This window comes from Schistocerca nitens, chromosome 7, assembly GCF_023898315.1.
Source record: "Schistocerca nitens isolate TAMUIC-IGC-003100 chromosome 7, iqSchNite1.1, whole genome shotgun sequence".
Classification (NCBI taxonomy): Eukaryota; Metazoa; Arthropoda; class Insecta; order Orthoptera; family Acrididae; genus Schistocerca; species Schistocerca nitens.
This window is the reverse complement of record NC_064620.1, coordinates 355428374-355446454: the sequence shown is the minus strand read 5'-3', so window position 1 is coordinate 355446454 and position 18081 is coordinate 355428374. Positions and strand designations below refer to the sequence as shown.

At 40.7% G+C, this 18081-nt stretch overlaps 1 protein-coding gene across 1 annotated transcript in view; it reads left to right on the top strand.

Annotated features, from left to right (window-relative positions):
- Positions 1 to 18081, top strand: part of LOC126195062 (5'-AMP-activated protein kinase subunit beta-1) — a 68611-nt gene that overhangs the window by 24134 nt on the left and 26396 nt on the right. The window contains exon 4 of the mRNA XM_049933509.1: positions 13152 to 13245. Within this exon, the coding sequence (XP_049789466.1) occupies positions 13152 to 13245 (94 nt within the window). The remainder of the gene's footprint in view (positions 1 to 13151; positions 13246 to 18081) is intronic.

The window sequence follows — 18081 nt, the reverse complement described above, 5'->3', positions numbered from 1 at the left end:
GCAGACCCATACATATTCCCTGATACACTTACACATGGAATAACTTATCTGAAACCTAAAGATAAAGCAGACACAGCAAACCCAGCTAAATATCGCCCCATAACATGCCTACCAACAATATACAAAATATTAACTTCAGTCATTACACAGAAATTAATGACACATACAACACAGAACAAAGTTATAAATGAAGAACAAAAAGGCTTTTGCAGAGGAGCACGAGGATGTAAAGAGCAACTGATAATAGATGCAGAGGTGACATATCAAGCTAAAACTAAACAAAGGTCGCTACACTACGCATACATTGATTACCAAAAAGCTTTTGATAGTGTACCCCACTCATGGTTACTACAAATATTGGAAATATACAAAGTAGATCCTAAATTGATACAGTTCCTAAACATAGTAATGAAAAATTGGAAAACCACACTTAATATCCAAACAAATTCAAATAATATCACATCACAGCCAATACAGATTAAGCGTGGAATATACCAAGGAGACTCATTAAGTCCTTTCTGGTTCTGCCTTGCTCTGAACCCACTATCCAACATGCTAAATAATACAAATTATGGATACAATATTACTGGAACATACCCACACAAAATCACACATTTGCTATACATGGATGATCAAAAACTACTGGCAGCAACAAATAAACAACTCAACCAATTACTAAAGATAACAGAAGTATTCAGTAATGATATAAATATGGCTTTTGGAACAGACAAATGTAAGAAAAATAGCATAGTCAAGAGAAAACACACTAAACAAGAAGATTACATATTGGATAACCACAGCGACTGCATAGAAGCGATGGAAAAAACAGATGCCTATAAATGTCTAGGATGCAGACAAAAAATAGGAATAGATAATACAAACATTAAAGAAGAACTAAAAGAAAAATATAGACTAACAAAAATACTGAAAACAGAATTGACAGCAAGAAACAAGACAAAAGCTATAAATACTTAAGCTATACCAATATTGACCTACTCATTTGGAGTAGTGAAATGGAGTAACACAGACCTAGAAGCACTCAATACACTTACACAATCACAATGCCACAAATATAGAAATCATCACATACATTCAGCAACAGAAAGATTCACATTAAGCAGAAAGGAAGGAGGAAGGGGATTTATCGATATAAAAAACCTACATTTATGGACAGGTAGACAATTTAAGAAAATTCTTTATAGAACGAGCAGAAACTAGCAAAATACACAAAGCAATCACTCATATAAATACATCGGCTACACCACTACAATTTCATAACCACTTCTACAACCCTTTAGATCACATAACATCAACAGATACGAAGAAAGTAAATTGGAAAAAGAAAACACTACATGGCAAGCACCCGTATCATCTAACACAACCACACATCGATCAAGACGCATCCAACACATGGCTAAGAAAAGGCAATATATACAGTGAGACGGAAGGATTCATGATTGCAATACAGGATCAAACAATAAACACCAGATATTACAGCAAGCATATTGTTAAAGATCCCAATACCACAACAGATAAATGCAGACTTTGCAAACAACAAATAGAAACAGTAGATCACATCACAAGCGGATGTACAATACTAGCAAATACAGAATACCCCAGAAGACATGACAATGTAGCAAAAATAATACATCAACAGCTTGCCTTACAACATAAACTTATAAAACAACACGTTCCCACATACAAGTATGCACCACAAAATGTACTGGAGAATGATGAATACAAATTTTATTGGAACAGAACCATTATAACAGATAAAACAACACCACATAACAAACCTGACATCATACTCACCAATAAAAAGAAGAAATTAACACAACTAATCGAAATATCCATACCCAATACAACAAATATACAAAAGAAAACAGGAGAAAAAAATTGAAAAATACATCCAACTGGCTGAGAAAGTCAAGGACATGTGGCATCAGGATAAAGTTGACATTATACCAATTATACTATCAACTACAGGAGTCATACCACACAATATCCACCAGTACATCAATGCAATACAGCTACATCCAAACTTATATATACAACTACAGAAATCCGTAATTATTGATACATGTTCAATTACCCGAAAGTTCCTAAATGCAATAAACATATAACGTACAGTTAAAAGGAAGTCACGCTTGATCAAGGTCCGCGTCACCTACAGAAATCTGTAATTATTGATACATGTTCAATTACCCGAAAGTTCCTAAATGCAATAAACATATAACGTACAGTTAAAAGGAAGTCACGCTTGATCAAGGTCCGCGTCACTTTCCATTTTTGACCAGACATAACGTCTGAGGAAAGAAAGAAATAATAGCAATAATAATAATAATAATAATAATAACTGTTTTAATCTTATATGTCCAGTTGATTGTTTGTTTGAAAATTTGTATGTTAATAGAATAAAAACTCAGTTATGTTGAGTTTCCCATCATCCATTTTGTATGTAGTGTCACAAGAACATTTCTCTTAAATATCTGTGTTATCTCTGTCATAATTCTGTGCCATCCCATTATATGCTATCATCTCGCTATTGAGGAACACAGTCATGCATCAATGGGAAGAAGAGTGGCTGGAACTGACAGACGATAAGTTACAGCTGGCAAAGTCCACAGCTTAGCTGTGGCATACTTCCTTCCTGTTATGCAGGCAGGATGAGGTCCTTTTCACTCATCTTTGCGTAGGACACAGCCCTAAGACACTTGGCTCCTTGCTACGGCAAGATAATTCTCCAATTTTTAGTGCTTGTAGCATACAGATCATGGGGACTCAGATTTTAGTGGTGTATCTTTTATATTCAGACTAGAGGATAGCAGCTCATTTGTTGATAGATTTACCTCATATTTTAACTGATGACAAAACAAATGTTATACAACTTTTAAGGTGGTGTGAAATGTTCAAACCAGCCCCTAAATTTTTAGGGAGACGGTTTTAATGTGTGATTAGAGTGACTAGGTTGTCCATGTTCTTTGCAAGTGATCAGCCAGTCATATTTCCCCATGTAGTTAATTTAGTTTTTGTCTTGTGTTACTTGTATTTTAATTAAGTACAGAAAGTTCTGATTGAGAATTAAGAGGTATTTAGGAATAAAGGAGACAACTCACCAAAGGGCAGAAGTGCTGTGTCGTCAATAGGTACACAAACACAAGGTACAGCAATTCGGTAGCTTTTGGAATGCACTTCCTTTTTCAAGCTTGTAGGGTAAACATTCATGCATGTGTGTGCGTCCCCCCCCCCCCCCCCCCCCACGGGAGAAGCGATTTCATAGGCAGGAGATAACAGCATACAACTAGCTGATATGGAGGCACAGAAAAGCTGGTGGTGGTGGCGGTGGCGGTGGGAAGAATCCATCCGGATGGCACTGGTTGTAAAGCAGCCATTGAAATCTTGCATGTTGTGCCGCAGGTTGGTCCACCTCGTTTTTGGCAGTGTCCATTCATTCTAGTTGACAGTTGGCTGGTTGTCATTCTAATGTAAAACACTGTGCAGTGGTTGCAGTAGATATGGTATATAACATGCCTGCTTTCACAGATGACTCAGCCTCTGATAGGATAGGAAAACCTGTGACTGGACTGGAGTAGGTTTTGTAGGGTGGGTAGTATGGTCAGGCCTTACATCTGGGTCTTCCACAGGGATATGATCCATGTGGCTGGGGATTGGTGGTGGGAGTGGCATAGGGATGGACTAGAATGTAGTGGAGGTTGGGTGGGTGGCGGAACACAACTCCGGAAGGGGTTGGAAGTACCATGGGTAGAACGTCCCTCATTTCAGGGCATGATGATAGATAATCAAAGCCCTGATGAGGGGCGTGGTTCAGTTGTTACAGTCCGGGGTTGTATGTTGTATTGGGTGACAAGGGGGTCGCTTCTTTGAGGTTGGTTCTTTGGATGGCTGTGAGGATCAGGTGTGTGTGAGGATACGGCATGGGAGATCTATTTGTGAATTAGTCCTGTAGGGTATTGCCTGTCTGCGAAGGCCTTTGTGAGGCCTTCAGCATACTGGGCAAGGGAGTTCTCATCACTGCAGATGCATCTACCGTGGGTGGCCAGGCTGTATGGGAGGGATTTTTTGGTGTGGAAGGAGTGGCAGCTGTCAAAGTGAAGGTGCTGCTAGTGATTGACGGGTTTGATGTGGATTGAGGTGTGAAAGGAGGCATCTGAGAGGAGTATATCAACCTCTAGGAAGGTGGCACGATGGGTGGAGGAGGACCAGGTGAAGTGGATGGGAGAGAAGGTGCTGAGGTTGTGGAGGTATGAGGATAAGATATCCTGGCCTTGGGTCCGAGACTATAATGATGTCATCAATAAACCTGAACCAGACCAGGGGTTTGGGGCTTTGGGAAGCTAGGAATAATTTCTCTAGGTGGCCCACGAAGAGGTTGGCATAGGAGGGTACCATGTGGGTGCTCATGGCTGTGCCATGTATTTGTTTGTATACCTTCCCTTCAAAGATGAAGTAGTTACGGGTTTGGATGTAGTTGATAAGGTGTTCAAGGAATGAAGTGGAGCGTTTGGAATCTGCAGGGCATTGGGAAGTTAGTGTTATATTGTGGGAAGGCCATGGGCATGAGGGATGTTGGTGTATAGGGAGGTTGCATCAACTGTGACGAATAGGGATACGGGAGGTAAGAATTGGGGGATGTCGGAGAGCCCATGCAAGAAGTGGTTGGATCTTTAATGTGGGAGACTACATTTTGGACAATTGGTTGGAGATGTTGATCAATAAGGGCTGAGATTGTTTTGGTGGTGGCACTGTGACTAGCCACAGTGGGGTGCCCAGGATAGTTAGGTTTGTGGATTTTGGGGAGCATGTAGAAGGTGGGTGTGTGGCTTGATGTTGGAGTGGATAGGGAGATGGATTCAGGGGAGAGATTCTGGGAACAGCTTAAGGATTTCAGCAGGTATTGGAGGTTATTTTGGACATCTGTGATGGAGTGAAATGAAATGTCGTGTGACGAGGGCGTCCCGTCGGGCAGACCGTTCGCCTGGTGCAAGTCTTTCGATTTGACGCCACTTCGGCGACTTGCGCGTCGATGGGGATGAAATGATGATGATTAGAACAACACAACACCCAGTCTCTGAGTGGAGAAAATCTCCGACCCAGCCGGGAATCGAACCCGGGCCCTTTGGATTGACAGTCTGTCGCGCTGACCACTCAGCTACCGGGGGCGGACTGTGATGGAGTCACTTTGTCAAAGCTTGTAGGTGGAGGTGCCGGACAACTGACGGAGACCCTCTGCCTGGTAGTCATTTTGGTTCATCAAAACAGTGTTGGAACCTTTGTCTGCCAGGAGGATGATCAGGTCAAGGTACGTTTTTAGGTTTTGCAGGGCAGTCCTTTCTTCTGTTGAAAAGTTGCTGTTCTTAGGGGGGGATGTGGGAAAGGCTGGTGAAGCCAGGTTGGAAGTTAGGAATTCCTGGAAGGTGGCCGGGGGATGGTTAGGCGGGAGTGTGGGAGGGTTACGGTTGGATGGTGGTATGAATTGGGACAGGCAGGGTTCAGTGTTGGGATTGGATTGGCTTTGGTTGGAGAGGTTGGTGGCAAAAAAGTGTTTCCACTGAAGGGGAGATGGAGAATAGGTCTTTCAGAAGTCCAACATGGTTAAACCTGCAAGTATGTCTGAATGTGAGGCCTTTGAATAGGACTGAAACCTCTGTGGGGCTGAGGAGTTTGGTGGAAAGGTTAACAACAGTGTTCTAGGATTGTTTCAGCTCTGGATTTCGTGGAGTGTTGGTAGGGGTGTAGGAGGATGTGGTAGGTTGAAAAGGTTAGCTAGGCAGGGTCTGGTAGTTGATGAGTAAGAACACTGTGGGTAGGATGGGTGGTTGCACAATGGTGCCCCAAGGTGGGAGTAGGATGTCAGTAGACTGGATAACTTGTGGAGTTGGTGTTTGGAATGTTCTTCTACGTGTTGTAGTGTGAGGATTTCAGTTTGGGTGTTGAGATGTAGGTAATGAGGATTGCATAGTAACAGTATTTTGTGGAGGGAATAGAGATTGTCCAGAGAAGCCTGTGCCATGTAGATGTGTTTTTGTGGAACCAGTTTTGTGAGGGAACGTTTTAAAACATTTTAACTGTTGTATGTTATCTTAAGGGATGTGTGATAATGTGATTGTATGGGTGACTGTGAGTGAGGTTGGGAGAGAGTGAGTGTAATTCTGTAGGTCTTACTCCTCCTTGTTATATGACCTCGGCAGCCATTTTAACCGTATTTGTTCCTACTGGTATTCGTATGATACTGCACCCCTCCCCCCACGGCCTCTCCCTAATCCACACAAGCTCAGATGCGCGCATGGGAGCGTGTGCACTCTCTCATGTGCTCTACGCTCTGTAAGCTATTAAGCATTCCACTTGCTTCCAAAAATTCCACAACCCACTACTTCACATTTTAGAACATTTTATGCCAGTTTGGAGTAGAACATCTGTACTTGTGTGTATACACACATTACTAATTTCCAACTCTCTTACTTACACAATTCGTTATGTTTTATGCTTCTTTAATATGATTCATACTGTAGTTTTCTTTAAAAGCTTTGATGGAGAAAAAGGAATTATTTCATCGGAAGGCTATAAGACAACTTTGGCTTTTCTTTGCATTATAAGGTGTGGTAACTGCATGATACTTGTGCAAATGCCAAATGCTAAGGTATGGTAACTGCATGATACTTGTACAAATGCCAAATGCTAAACTTTTAAGAGCCATAGAGAGGTACATGGATGAAACTGTAACACAAATACAAATTACTAGTGATTATGGGAGAGGTCAGCTCTTTAGTGTTATGAACATGTATTGCTTTTTGTTTCCAGTAAATATTAAATCAATACTTAAAATAAATTAGTAAATAACATTTTACTCTATACTATACTGTGTAGTATCACAAACCTGTCATGAATGATATAAGAGCTATAGACTGAAGATTAGATGAAGGTTCAACAGTCTAACTTGATAAAATGTATACTAATCAAAAATCATATTTTCAAGCATCTGTGTTCTCATCTTTACAAATTTTCTAGTGGTTTTTGTTGGAAGTCTAACCTCTCATATGTGTTCTGGATTATTTTTCATGCTGTCATATCTGATTATTCGCATTGATATAAAGTTACATTAGTTGAGCCTACACTGTTAAAGAGGCAGCCTTAGTTGAACAACAATCCTTGAAAACAAAACCAAAAAATTCCATCTATGTCTTTATACCCTTCATTCTCAGAATGCTAAATTTGTCACTTGATTTAATGTGTTTCATTTTCCTATTTTTAGATAAAATCTCGTAAGCTACATTTCTGACTTTTTACCAGATGATCTGTTTCTTCCTAGCTTCGTATTTTTACTCTACATCTTAAAAATCTATGACCAGTTGCAGTTCAAAAGTGGTTTACCAGTGTAACAACCTGTACAATTTCTTCTCGAATTGATGAAATGTGGTCAGTTTTATTGTAACCTGCATTTAGTCCTTGTCTAGTGTGTACATAATCATGCTATGCAGAAGGTGGAGTAGTTGAGTTAAAGGCTGTAGTACATTCTGTTTTTGTGTGTGTGCCCATTATGCCACTGTAGACCAGAACATTAATATATGGGTAGGGTTTTGTTGCTACTTTAAGGCTAAGCAGGTGCATCAGTACAAAGGATTTGGGCAGCAGAGGCATTGTAGAGTGGTTTCGTCAGCGAAAATTGCATTAACATACTCCAGGAAAAGAAAAGAATATTTTTTGTCACCTACTTTCCAAGATGAGTGAACATTAGGGTGGTTTTTTCAAGGTGACTTTTTTCCTATTTTTCTTTCTTGCTTGGTTTCTTTGTGCTCCACCCCCACCCGACCCCATTTGGTACTGTTGCATGGAAAAAGAGAGAGAGAGAGAGAGAGAGAGAGAGAGAGAGTGAGTTGTATGTAATTTGGGCTGCTCAGTACCAAAACAGGAATGGGTGCTCACTGACCTTACATTTATAAAAAAGAAAAATGCATAAAAATCACATTATTTTTCATCTAAAGATATTGTATGGAAGTTGGTGATTAATCAGAACTCTGTTATACCCCATCTATTTCTGAGCCACACTGTAACAGTGAACATCCGCGCTCAGGCTTCATGACTGCATGGATTGTTGCTACAGCATCTGATGTCCCAGATTCTTTCCTCTGATAGTTATAGTTGTATTTATTGATCACACTTCGTACCTCATCCTGACTTAACTTTAGCATCTTATTTTCCACACCTGCCTGTGCCACAGGAACTTTTAATCCTCGACCCAACACATCCCCCCTCCCCATTGCACACTGCACTCACTTTCGGGAGGACGATGGTTCAAACCTGCATCTGGCCATCCTGTTAGGTTTTTTGTGATTTCCCTACATCACTTCAGGCAAATTCCGGGATGGGTCCTTTGAAAGGCTACGTCCGATTTCCTTCCCCATCCTTTCCTAATCCGGTATGCACACGGAGTGCACGTTGGTTTTCTTTTCCTTCTTGGCAGCCATGTCCGTAAGGGGCCCCATAACGTGCCTAACGTTGGAGCTCCCAACTACCAATACTCCCACCCTTTGTGATTGTCCGGATCTTGCAGGCTGAGAGGTTTCCTTTGAAACAGGACAGGCGACAGCATCTGGCTCAGCGACAGTGTCAGCCACAGACTGCACCTGGAACCTGTTTGTCAGACAAACTGGGGAGGCTTTACGTGCGGCCGCCTGGGAAGTCTTTTGCCACCTGCCATGCTGTGGGGTGACCTCCCACTCGACCACAGGTGACGGATCAACCTCAGTGCAAATAGTAACTGGGCTAGCCATCTGTGAGGACCGATCGGAGGACTTGGATGTGCTGGACGTCCGTAAGATCCCCTTGGCCGGCCCACAAGTCAAGGTGCCCATTCACTGTAGCCTCGAGCTGTGTAACCAAAGCCATCACAGCCTGAAGCTGAGAGCGAAATGTCACCAACTCGGCTTGCATCCACACACAACAGTCGTAGTCCCTGTCCATACTAAAAACCATGGAGAACGAAACTATGCAGATAAACAGACTATTGGCACGTGCTGCACAACTCCACTGTACACTTAGATGAAAATGCAGGAACTGTATCTAATAAATGAGATTAATATGCAGAGATCAAAAACCTAACTACCGGAGCACTCAGATGAAACTAAATAATCACCCCGATCAAGAACTTGTAATATGTCACAAAATCAGTTTACTTTCAGACACAAACGTAAATGTGAGAACTGTGGCTATCGGATATTAAATAAACATGCAGAAACTCAAGAAACTAAACTATTAAAGTACACAGTTGATATTATAAAATTCGCTCCTGGTTAGGAACTCATAAAAGTCACAAAATCAGTTACTTCACTGTTGTTGCTTGTGTCTCGGCTGGGTACTGCTGCCTGACTCCTTGCCATTCTCATCTCCCAGCCTCTTTGTTTGGCCACCCTCTGCTAATACACACACTTACCTTTCCCCACTCGTCTCCTTTCTTCTTCTTTTTCCCCCCACCTCTCTGCCGCCCAACCTCCTGATGCTACTCCTGTTGGTATTCTAGTCCCAGCACAATCTGGCAGATAGCATGCCTCCATCCCCCCACCTGTGCACTACTATCCATTTCCCTTCTCCACACGCTTCCAGACAGCAACTGCAACTGTCATCGCACATGATAGTTGCATTCTAGCCTGACCTGCCGGGGTGGCTGTCGTGTGTGTGAGATGTGCTTGCTTGTATGTGTAAATGGTGTGTGTTTCTCTTTCGCTGATGAAGGCTGTGGCTGAAAGCTTCATGTAAGTGCCTTTTAATTGTGCCTGTTTCCAACTTAAGGTGTCTTCTTTACAGTAAGTAGTAATCTATCTTTTCCTACATTGTTTATATTCAAGTTAATGATTAATATTGTGGTATTAATGTTAATATCACAATCTATACAGCACTATGTACAAAGTTAGTAAGATAACGCCGAAAAGGAAGCATCTTTAAAAAAAAAAATAAATAAATAAATAAATAAAAAAGAAATAATCCTTAGCCTTTGTATGAGACTCATTTTTATGCCATTGAAAATTCTTATGATACTTAGATTATCGTGAAACACATACTATTTCTATTTCTTGTTGAGTATAACAAATTTTTCACTGCCCACTATGAGTTTGGTGCTTTTCTCAGCCAGATCAGTTCCAGCTTTTAGTACATCAACTGTATGTAGATATTGACGTATTCCTCATAGTTATACCAGTACATAGGATCTGTCATAAGGGACAAGTTACTCAAAGGCAAAGCCGCTTCTTATTTTTATGTTTTTAAAAAGAGATAGTGTTCTGTTAGAAACAGTTCAATACCATTATTCAGAATTTCTTTGGCTTGAGCGATTGCTACTAGAAGCCTTTCAGTACCTTCAGCTGTCCCTGACCAATGGAATCTGTGTAATGGAAATGCTTGTAGTCAAGGAAACTTGACACAAATAACCTACTTACTCTAAATAATAAATTAATTTTCCATTGTTTTCTGTTATGATCCTCAGTCTGATGACTGGTTTGATGCAGCTCTCTCCATGTGAATCTATCCTCTGCAAGCCCTTTATCTCTGAATAACTACTGCAAACTACATCTTCTTGAATCTGCTTACTATATTCATCCGCAGTTTTAACTGCCCCCCCCCCCCCCCCCACACACACACACACACACCTCTCTCTCTCTCTCACCAACAAGCAACTGCTTCAAGCTTCAGGATGTGCCCTATCAACAGGTTCCATCTCTTAGTTAAGTTGTGTCATAAATATCTATTTTCCCCAATTAGATTCAGTACCACCTAATTAATTACTCAATGTATCTATCTAATTTTCAGCACTATTCTGTAGCACTTCATTTCAAAAGCATCTATTCTCTTCTTGTCTGAACTACTTATTGTCTGCATTTCACTTCCGTACAAGGCTACAATCCAAACAAATACCTCCAGGAAAGACTTCCTAATATTGAAATGTATATCAGATGTAAACGAATTCCTTTTTGTGGGGAAAAAAAAGAAGAAAATGCTTTTCATGCTATAGCCAGTCAGCATAATTTTATATTCTCTCTACTTCAATCATTATCAGTTATTTTTCTGCCCAAATAGCAAAACCCATTTACTTCTTTTAGTGTGTCAATTCATAATCTAATTCCTTCATCATTGTCGGATTATTTAATTTGATTACTGTCGATTTCCCTTGTTTTGTTGTTCATCTTATAACCTCTTTTGAAGACACTATGGATAACATTAAGCTGCTGCTCCAAGTTCTTTGCTGTCTCTGACAGGCTTACATCTTCATTGACAACCTTTCAAAGTTTTTATTCCTTTTTCCTTGGTTTCCTTTACTGCTTACTCAATGTAGAGTTTGAACAACATTGGGGGTGGGCTATAACCCTGTCTCACTCCCGCCTCAATCATTGCTTCCCTTCCATGTCCTTCAACTCCTGTAACTGCAGTCTGGTTTCTGTATAAGTTGCGAGTAGCCTTTTGATTCCCACTTTTTTTGCTACCTTTAAAACATCAAAGAGTGTATTCCAGTCAAACATTGTCAAAAGTTTTTCTCGAAACATCTGTATGCCTATCTTCAGATTATCTTCTAAAATAAATGATGGAGGTCAGCATTACCTCTCATGTTCGTACTTTCTCTGCAACCCAAACTGATCTTACCTGAGTTTGACTTCTGTCTGCTGTTTTTTCCATTCTTCTGTAAATAATTTGAGTCAGTATTTTGCAGTCATTACTTAGTACTATTTATACCTGTCATCACTTGCTGTCTTTGGAATTGTGATTATTACATTCTTCTTTAAGTCTGAGGGTACGTCATATATCTCATGTATCTTACTTTTCTTTCATGTAAAAATAATATTTTGTCAAGTAATTTTTTTTATTTTTTTTATTTTTATTTATTTATTTATTTATTTATTTATTTATTTTTGTATTTTTTTGATTGGAGGATCCAGGGGCAAGTCTTCTCCTTACGCTAGTGAGCCAGAATTTCATATAGCTCATTTTTACATGGAAAGGTTCCAAACTTGAGCAGCACAAGTGAGATTTGAAAGATTTTAAGAAGGTTGTATGAGAGCCATCCTAGAAAGTAGTGAAGATACATGCAAAGTGAATAAAGTTGTTAAAGTAACAAATGAAGTTGCTGTTCTTACTAAATTTTATTTGAACAGGGTTGTGCATTTTACTTTACTAGAAGGATGTTAAGAAAATCTTGGTTTTGAAGTTTGCCTGGATGTAATGTATAGTGTATCATTGTATCGGAAGGGAAATCCACTTGAAAAAATTTAACATGGAGGCGTTATGGATAGCCAGTAATTTCTTCCAAGGGGCCAAAATTCCATATATAGCCTGTAGACTCATTTAAAATTAGAAGTAAAACCATACCTAGGTTTTGGAGTTACTGGTTACTTTCTTAGGGAGGAAAGAGGGATAGGTTAGTCAAGACTGGAAAGGAAGACCAGCTCACTCAGTCTTGTGGTTGGGAGTGACCCACCTGTTGTGACAATTAGGGGAGACATAGGTGAAATTGGGAAGGGGTGGGGTCAGAGAGATTAGGGTAATGAAGATGGCACACTAGGAAGCACTGTACCACATTTGTTCCAGAGAGGGTAGAAGTACTGAGTGAGAAGTAAAAAAGAGTTACATGGAAAAGGAAACAGAGGTGAAATGGATATTGCAATTAAGAACTAAGAATGTAGACCAAAAAATAGAGAGGAAGAGATAAAGATAAAAAAGTAAAAAAAGAAATAGATTAAATGAATGATTGATTGATTGATTGATTGATTGATTGATACTAATAAAAAAGGGAAAAAAATGAGAATTAAGTCTAGTTTGGTAGTACCATCAAAGGATACATTGAAGAGCAAGTTCCCATCTTTGCAGTTTATAGAAGTACTGGGTGGGAGGATAAGATGAAGTGTGTGGTATTGTAGAGGTCTCTCGTCATGCTGAGGAATATGTTCAGCACTGGGTACTGTATATCCCCGTTGTAGATGGCTCTCCTGTGTCTGTGCACTCGGGTTACGAGGGTTGTGTACTGATCAGCCATTATGTGTACTTATAATTTTATAGTTTTCTGTTGTACATAATTCACTGTCAAATGCTTTATCCATCATGGTTCATGTTACTTTCTCTTTGAATTAACTTTTGCTTTTGGTGCTTTACAGCCATGGCGATTTTGTTACAATAATTGATCTACCTGAAGGAGAACATCAGTACAAGTTCCTCGTGGATGGAGAATGGAAACATGATCCTGGAGTGGTAAGAACTAAGTTCATTTCTGCAGTTTCGTTGTAAAGTATGTTGTTTCAGCGTGTGAGAAATATGCCATATTAACTGCATAAATTTAATTAGCTAGACATTATCACTTAGCAGCTGCAGTGACATTAAAAATCAACAGTTAGATCTAAATGCAGGAAGAAATGACCTGTGTGACAATCACCAGAACTGAAACAACTAGTGTAAGGTTGAGAAAAATATATAGTGGTTATAATTAATGAATGTGAGAGTATAAAACTCATGATTAAAATATTGAGAATGAAACAAAAAATAGGAGGGAAGAATATTTACATTTAGATGATTCGGTATTGATTGACACTCCCCCTATAACTCCTTCAAAGTAGCAATTTGAAATGTGTATGTCAATGTATGCATAAAGATGGACTATAGTACTGTCTACCACGGTGTTGCTGCTTCCAATATGTAGCACATTGCAGCAGCTTTTGTTCTGGCTTGCGAGTATGCTGGTGGACATCGATAAGACAACATGGAAGCAGACAAGCATGGGCAACAGTTTACAGTCTGGTTTCTTTGGATGGAAAGAGTGACTGCTTCAGGCATCCACAAGAGGTTAGTAGTCATATCTTGGAAAACAGATTCGTGTTTTGTTGGGTATTAGAACTCAGAAATGGCAGGGACTGTGCTGAAAAACACAAAAGCACTTGGTATCCAGCAACTGCACGCAAAACCATACAATGCCCAGCCTGTCAATGACAGGTGAATACATTTGATGAACTAGAGAAGGCAACAGGCCTATCATGGGGCTCCATACCATCATCCATAAGGATTTGAAGAAGAAGAAGAAGAAGAAGAAGAAGAAGAAGAAAGTGAGTGCACAATGGGTGCCTCATTCCCTCACCACTGTGCAGAAACAGAAGCATGTGCAGATGTGTCAACAGTTGGTGCAACAGTACAGTGCATAGCCAGCTTCTGGTGATCATTGATGAGTTGTGGTTCTTCCATGAGACTCCAGAAAAGAAACGCCAGTCTATGGAGTGAAAGCATACTGGGAGCCCTCGTCCCAAGAAGTCATGGCTGGGACTACTGATGCAGAAACAAATGGCAACTGCGTTCAGGGATCAGGAAGGGACACAGCTGGTGGATTAGCTCCCTCCCAGTACAACTTTGACAGTGAGCAGTACTGCAGTTCACTGCACTAACTCCACCAATGCATTCAACAATGCTGCCACAGAAAATGGGACTGTGGTATTCTTCTCCAACATTACAATGCATGCCCACATCCTCCATATTTGCCAGATCTGGCTCCTAGCCTCTGTGCCCTACTTGACACAATGAAAGAGGTTATGCAGGGTAAGTAGTTCACCACCAATGATGAACTTCATACAGTTGTCCACCAGTAGCACCAGGGTACACCCAGAGAATGGTTTGCTATGTAAATACAGAAGCTGCCAGAACAATGGCAGAATCACATATGGAATACCTGTAATATAACCTGTGTTGGTGTATTAAGTAAATGTTTCTAATGAACACAAAGAATTTAGTCCCAATCATTTTTAATGCTCCAAGTAAAAGCATAAATAACAGTGGGGAGCAATGACTGACGTTTAGATTCAACTGTCTGTGTGGTTATTGGGATAGTTCTTAAAATAAACTGAATATGACTGCTGCAGCATATCATGATCAGAAAGAAAAACTTAAGGTCATTTTGAAAGTTGCTAGCCACAGCACACAAGTGCTGTGGCTAGCTGCTGTACAGGGCACAGCTGGGCCATTTCTTGGCAAGACAAGAAGAAAAGGAATATAATGTTGTGATATTTGCCTGACTTGACACACGTGATAAGAGCTTGGACAGGGGGCGAAGCTAGCTGGGGACAGTGGTGGTGAGTGTGCTGATCTGTGTTGAAAGTATCAAGTTACAGTGGGGGAGCTGCTGGGCTGTAAGGGTGATTGAATAGTGGGTGTGGTATCAACAACTTGTAGGCAGGTGGTGTTTCCTATGAGCCATGATGTATGAAACCCTCGAACAAGAACCAAGATGTGTTCACCGTAGGTTTGATGTTGCTGGAAAGTTTGTAGTGCTGAGAGAAGTCTGGAAATAAAACAGTTTTCAACCTGTCATTCCTCATGCTGTCCTTCAACTACAACAGAGTTGTCTATCAGTTTCGTGCTTATGTCATTGAGCTGGAATTATTGTGCATGAACATAGTGTCAATGTTTGAAGTGTTGATGTTCTTCCATGCTCCAGACTGACGTTGAGTGGTGGTGTCAGTCCGAACATTGCCTATGTCAGCCGTTTTGGTTGTTTAGCTGCTTGTAGTCTGCATCCATTGTGGTGGAACGGTGTACTTGGCATAGTATGAATCATATGCCCAATGTCGTGTCTAGTACCTTGTGAGAGTTTTGCAGTGTAGTGTTCCCCAACTGTACATCTGTGTCATCTGCCAACGTCGAGGTGTGTGCTGTCAGAATAGTCTCCTCTGGAACTGCCTGTAGATGTCATGGTAAACTGCCGGGTACCGATTCTCAATTACTGGTTTGCCTAAGGATTGCCCATGTCTGATCTGGGTAGAGAAAAAAGCGCCAGAAAAAATCCGTGCCCAAGATTAGTTCTCGAACATCTGCAACCAAAAACTGCCATGGGAATTTCTCGTGTAGACTGAGGTGCACTATGCATGTGACAGTTGTGGATAGGTTGATATGAGTATTATTTTGTGGTGCATAGTTGAGCAGCTAGCATTGTAAGCTCCATTGGTGGCTCACTTCCGAGCTGATATTAATCAGGAAGTATTGATTCATTGAGTATTTTAACATGTACAGTCTACTGCTGTCAGTCGAGATGGTGCAAAGCTAGTCTGGCGCACATCTCCAATCTGTCGGCATCTTTATTGTGCACTGTGATCGAGATTGCATCTAGTATTTGAATGGTGGCAGTGTGTGGAGCAGTTGCTTGCCCAGCTACTGAAGCGAGCAAGAAACCAACATAGCCGAGGTCATGTCACTGCATCTTTGTCAGGAATGTTATTATTTGCCATGGGTATGGTTGTCGCAGTTGGTCAGCACCTTCCCGACAAGTGCTAATGATGTCAATCTGATGAGCGCATGGAATTGGTTGAATCATGTTGGCTGATAACGGCTGCAGACAACGTCATGCTTCAGGAATACACTGGCAGCTGTCACTGTTGCCTGGTATGTTTGTGTATTGTCAGTACTGTAGAATAGCAAAATGTCTGTCAGCCTGAAATAATTTGTGTTCCATCATTTTGTTTTAATGTGAGAATGTTGCCACCTGTATCTGTGGTGGCAGTTTTACGAGCTGTGGCGTCTAAAGTGCAGTGTCTGTTATGAGATGAGGTGATTGAAGTACAGAGATGCCTTTTGTTGTTGATATACTGAGTCTTGTGGTCTATGGCCAGCAGTTTATGAGATCTCTGGAACCATGCACAGCATGCATGTCAAACAGAGAATCTTCTCATGTGGTCCTGTCATCTATGCCCCACATGAGGTTGCAAATGGATTCAGCTGGGTTGAGCCCAATGTGGCCGGGCCAGTAAAATCAAACAGTGTGCTGATTTGTAGGCCTGAAGTAGTCTTTGGAACATTGTCTTGTTGTTGGGAGAAAAGATCACACTCATCACCAAAATCAGTGAGATGCTCAGGAGTTATTACACATTGTTTATACATATGTGCAGTGTTGTAGTCAACTGTACAACATGGTAGAATGTTACTTTCATTTTTCACACATAATGTAGACTGATATTGGTGGTGGAAAAATTATGCAAATCACTGCAGGCATCACTGTATTGTCCAAGTTGTTTGTAAAGGTGGTGATCGTGGGATGTTTCCATTGTTGAAGGGAACACAAGCCAATGATGTTATACTAATTATGTTGAAGTAGCTGCACTGTTCATTGTTGGGTCACCACTGTGGGAACGCTCGCAGGTAAATGCAGAGAGCATATTAATGCTATTAACATGCACTTTATTGGTAGCATGGACATACATAGAAACATGTCTACATACAGCAATTGTTTGAGGCAAATTGAAACCGTCAAAAGATTTTCTCGCTGTCAAAATGTCTTATTTCGTCACATTTGCATTATTTGTGGTGAGATTCCCACAAATATCTGTGTTGTTGTTGTGGTCTTCAGTCCTGAGACTGGTTTGATGCAGCTCTCCATGCTACTCTATCCTGTGCAAGCTTCTTCAGCTCCCAGTACCTACTGCAACCTACATCCTTCTGAATCTGCTTAGTGTATTCATCTCTTGGTCTCCCCCTATGATTTTTACCCTCCACGCTGCCCTCCAATACTAAATTGGTGATCCCTTGATGCCTCAGAACATGTCCTACCAACCGATCCCTTCTTCTGGTCAAGTTGTGCCACAAACTCCTCTTCTCACCAATCCTATTCAGTACCTCCTCATTAGTTATGTGATCTACCCATCTAATCTTCAGCATTCTTCTGTAGCACCACATTTCGAAAGCTTCTATTCTCTTCTTGTCCAAACTATTTACCGTCCATGTTTCACTTCCATACATGGCTACACTCCATACAAATACTTTCAGAAATGACTTCCTGACACTTAAATCTACACTCGATGTTAACAAATTTCTCTTCTTCAGAAACGCTTTCCTTGCCATTGCCAGTCTACATTTTATATCCTCTCTACTTCGACCATCATCAGTTATTTTGCTCCCCAAATAGCAAAACTCCTTTACTACTTTAAGTGTCTCATTTCCTAATCCAATACCCTCAACATCACCCGACTTAATTCGACTACATTCCATTATCCTCGTTTTTCTTTTGTTGATTTTCATCTTATATCCTCCCTTCAAGACACCATCCATTCCGTTCAACTG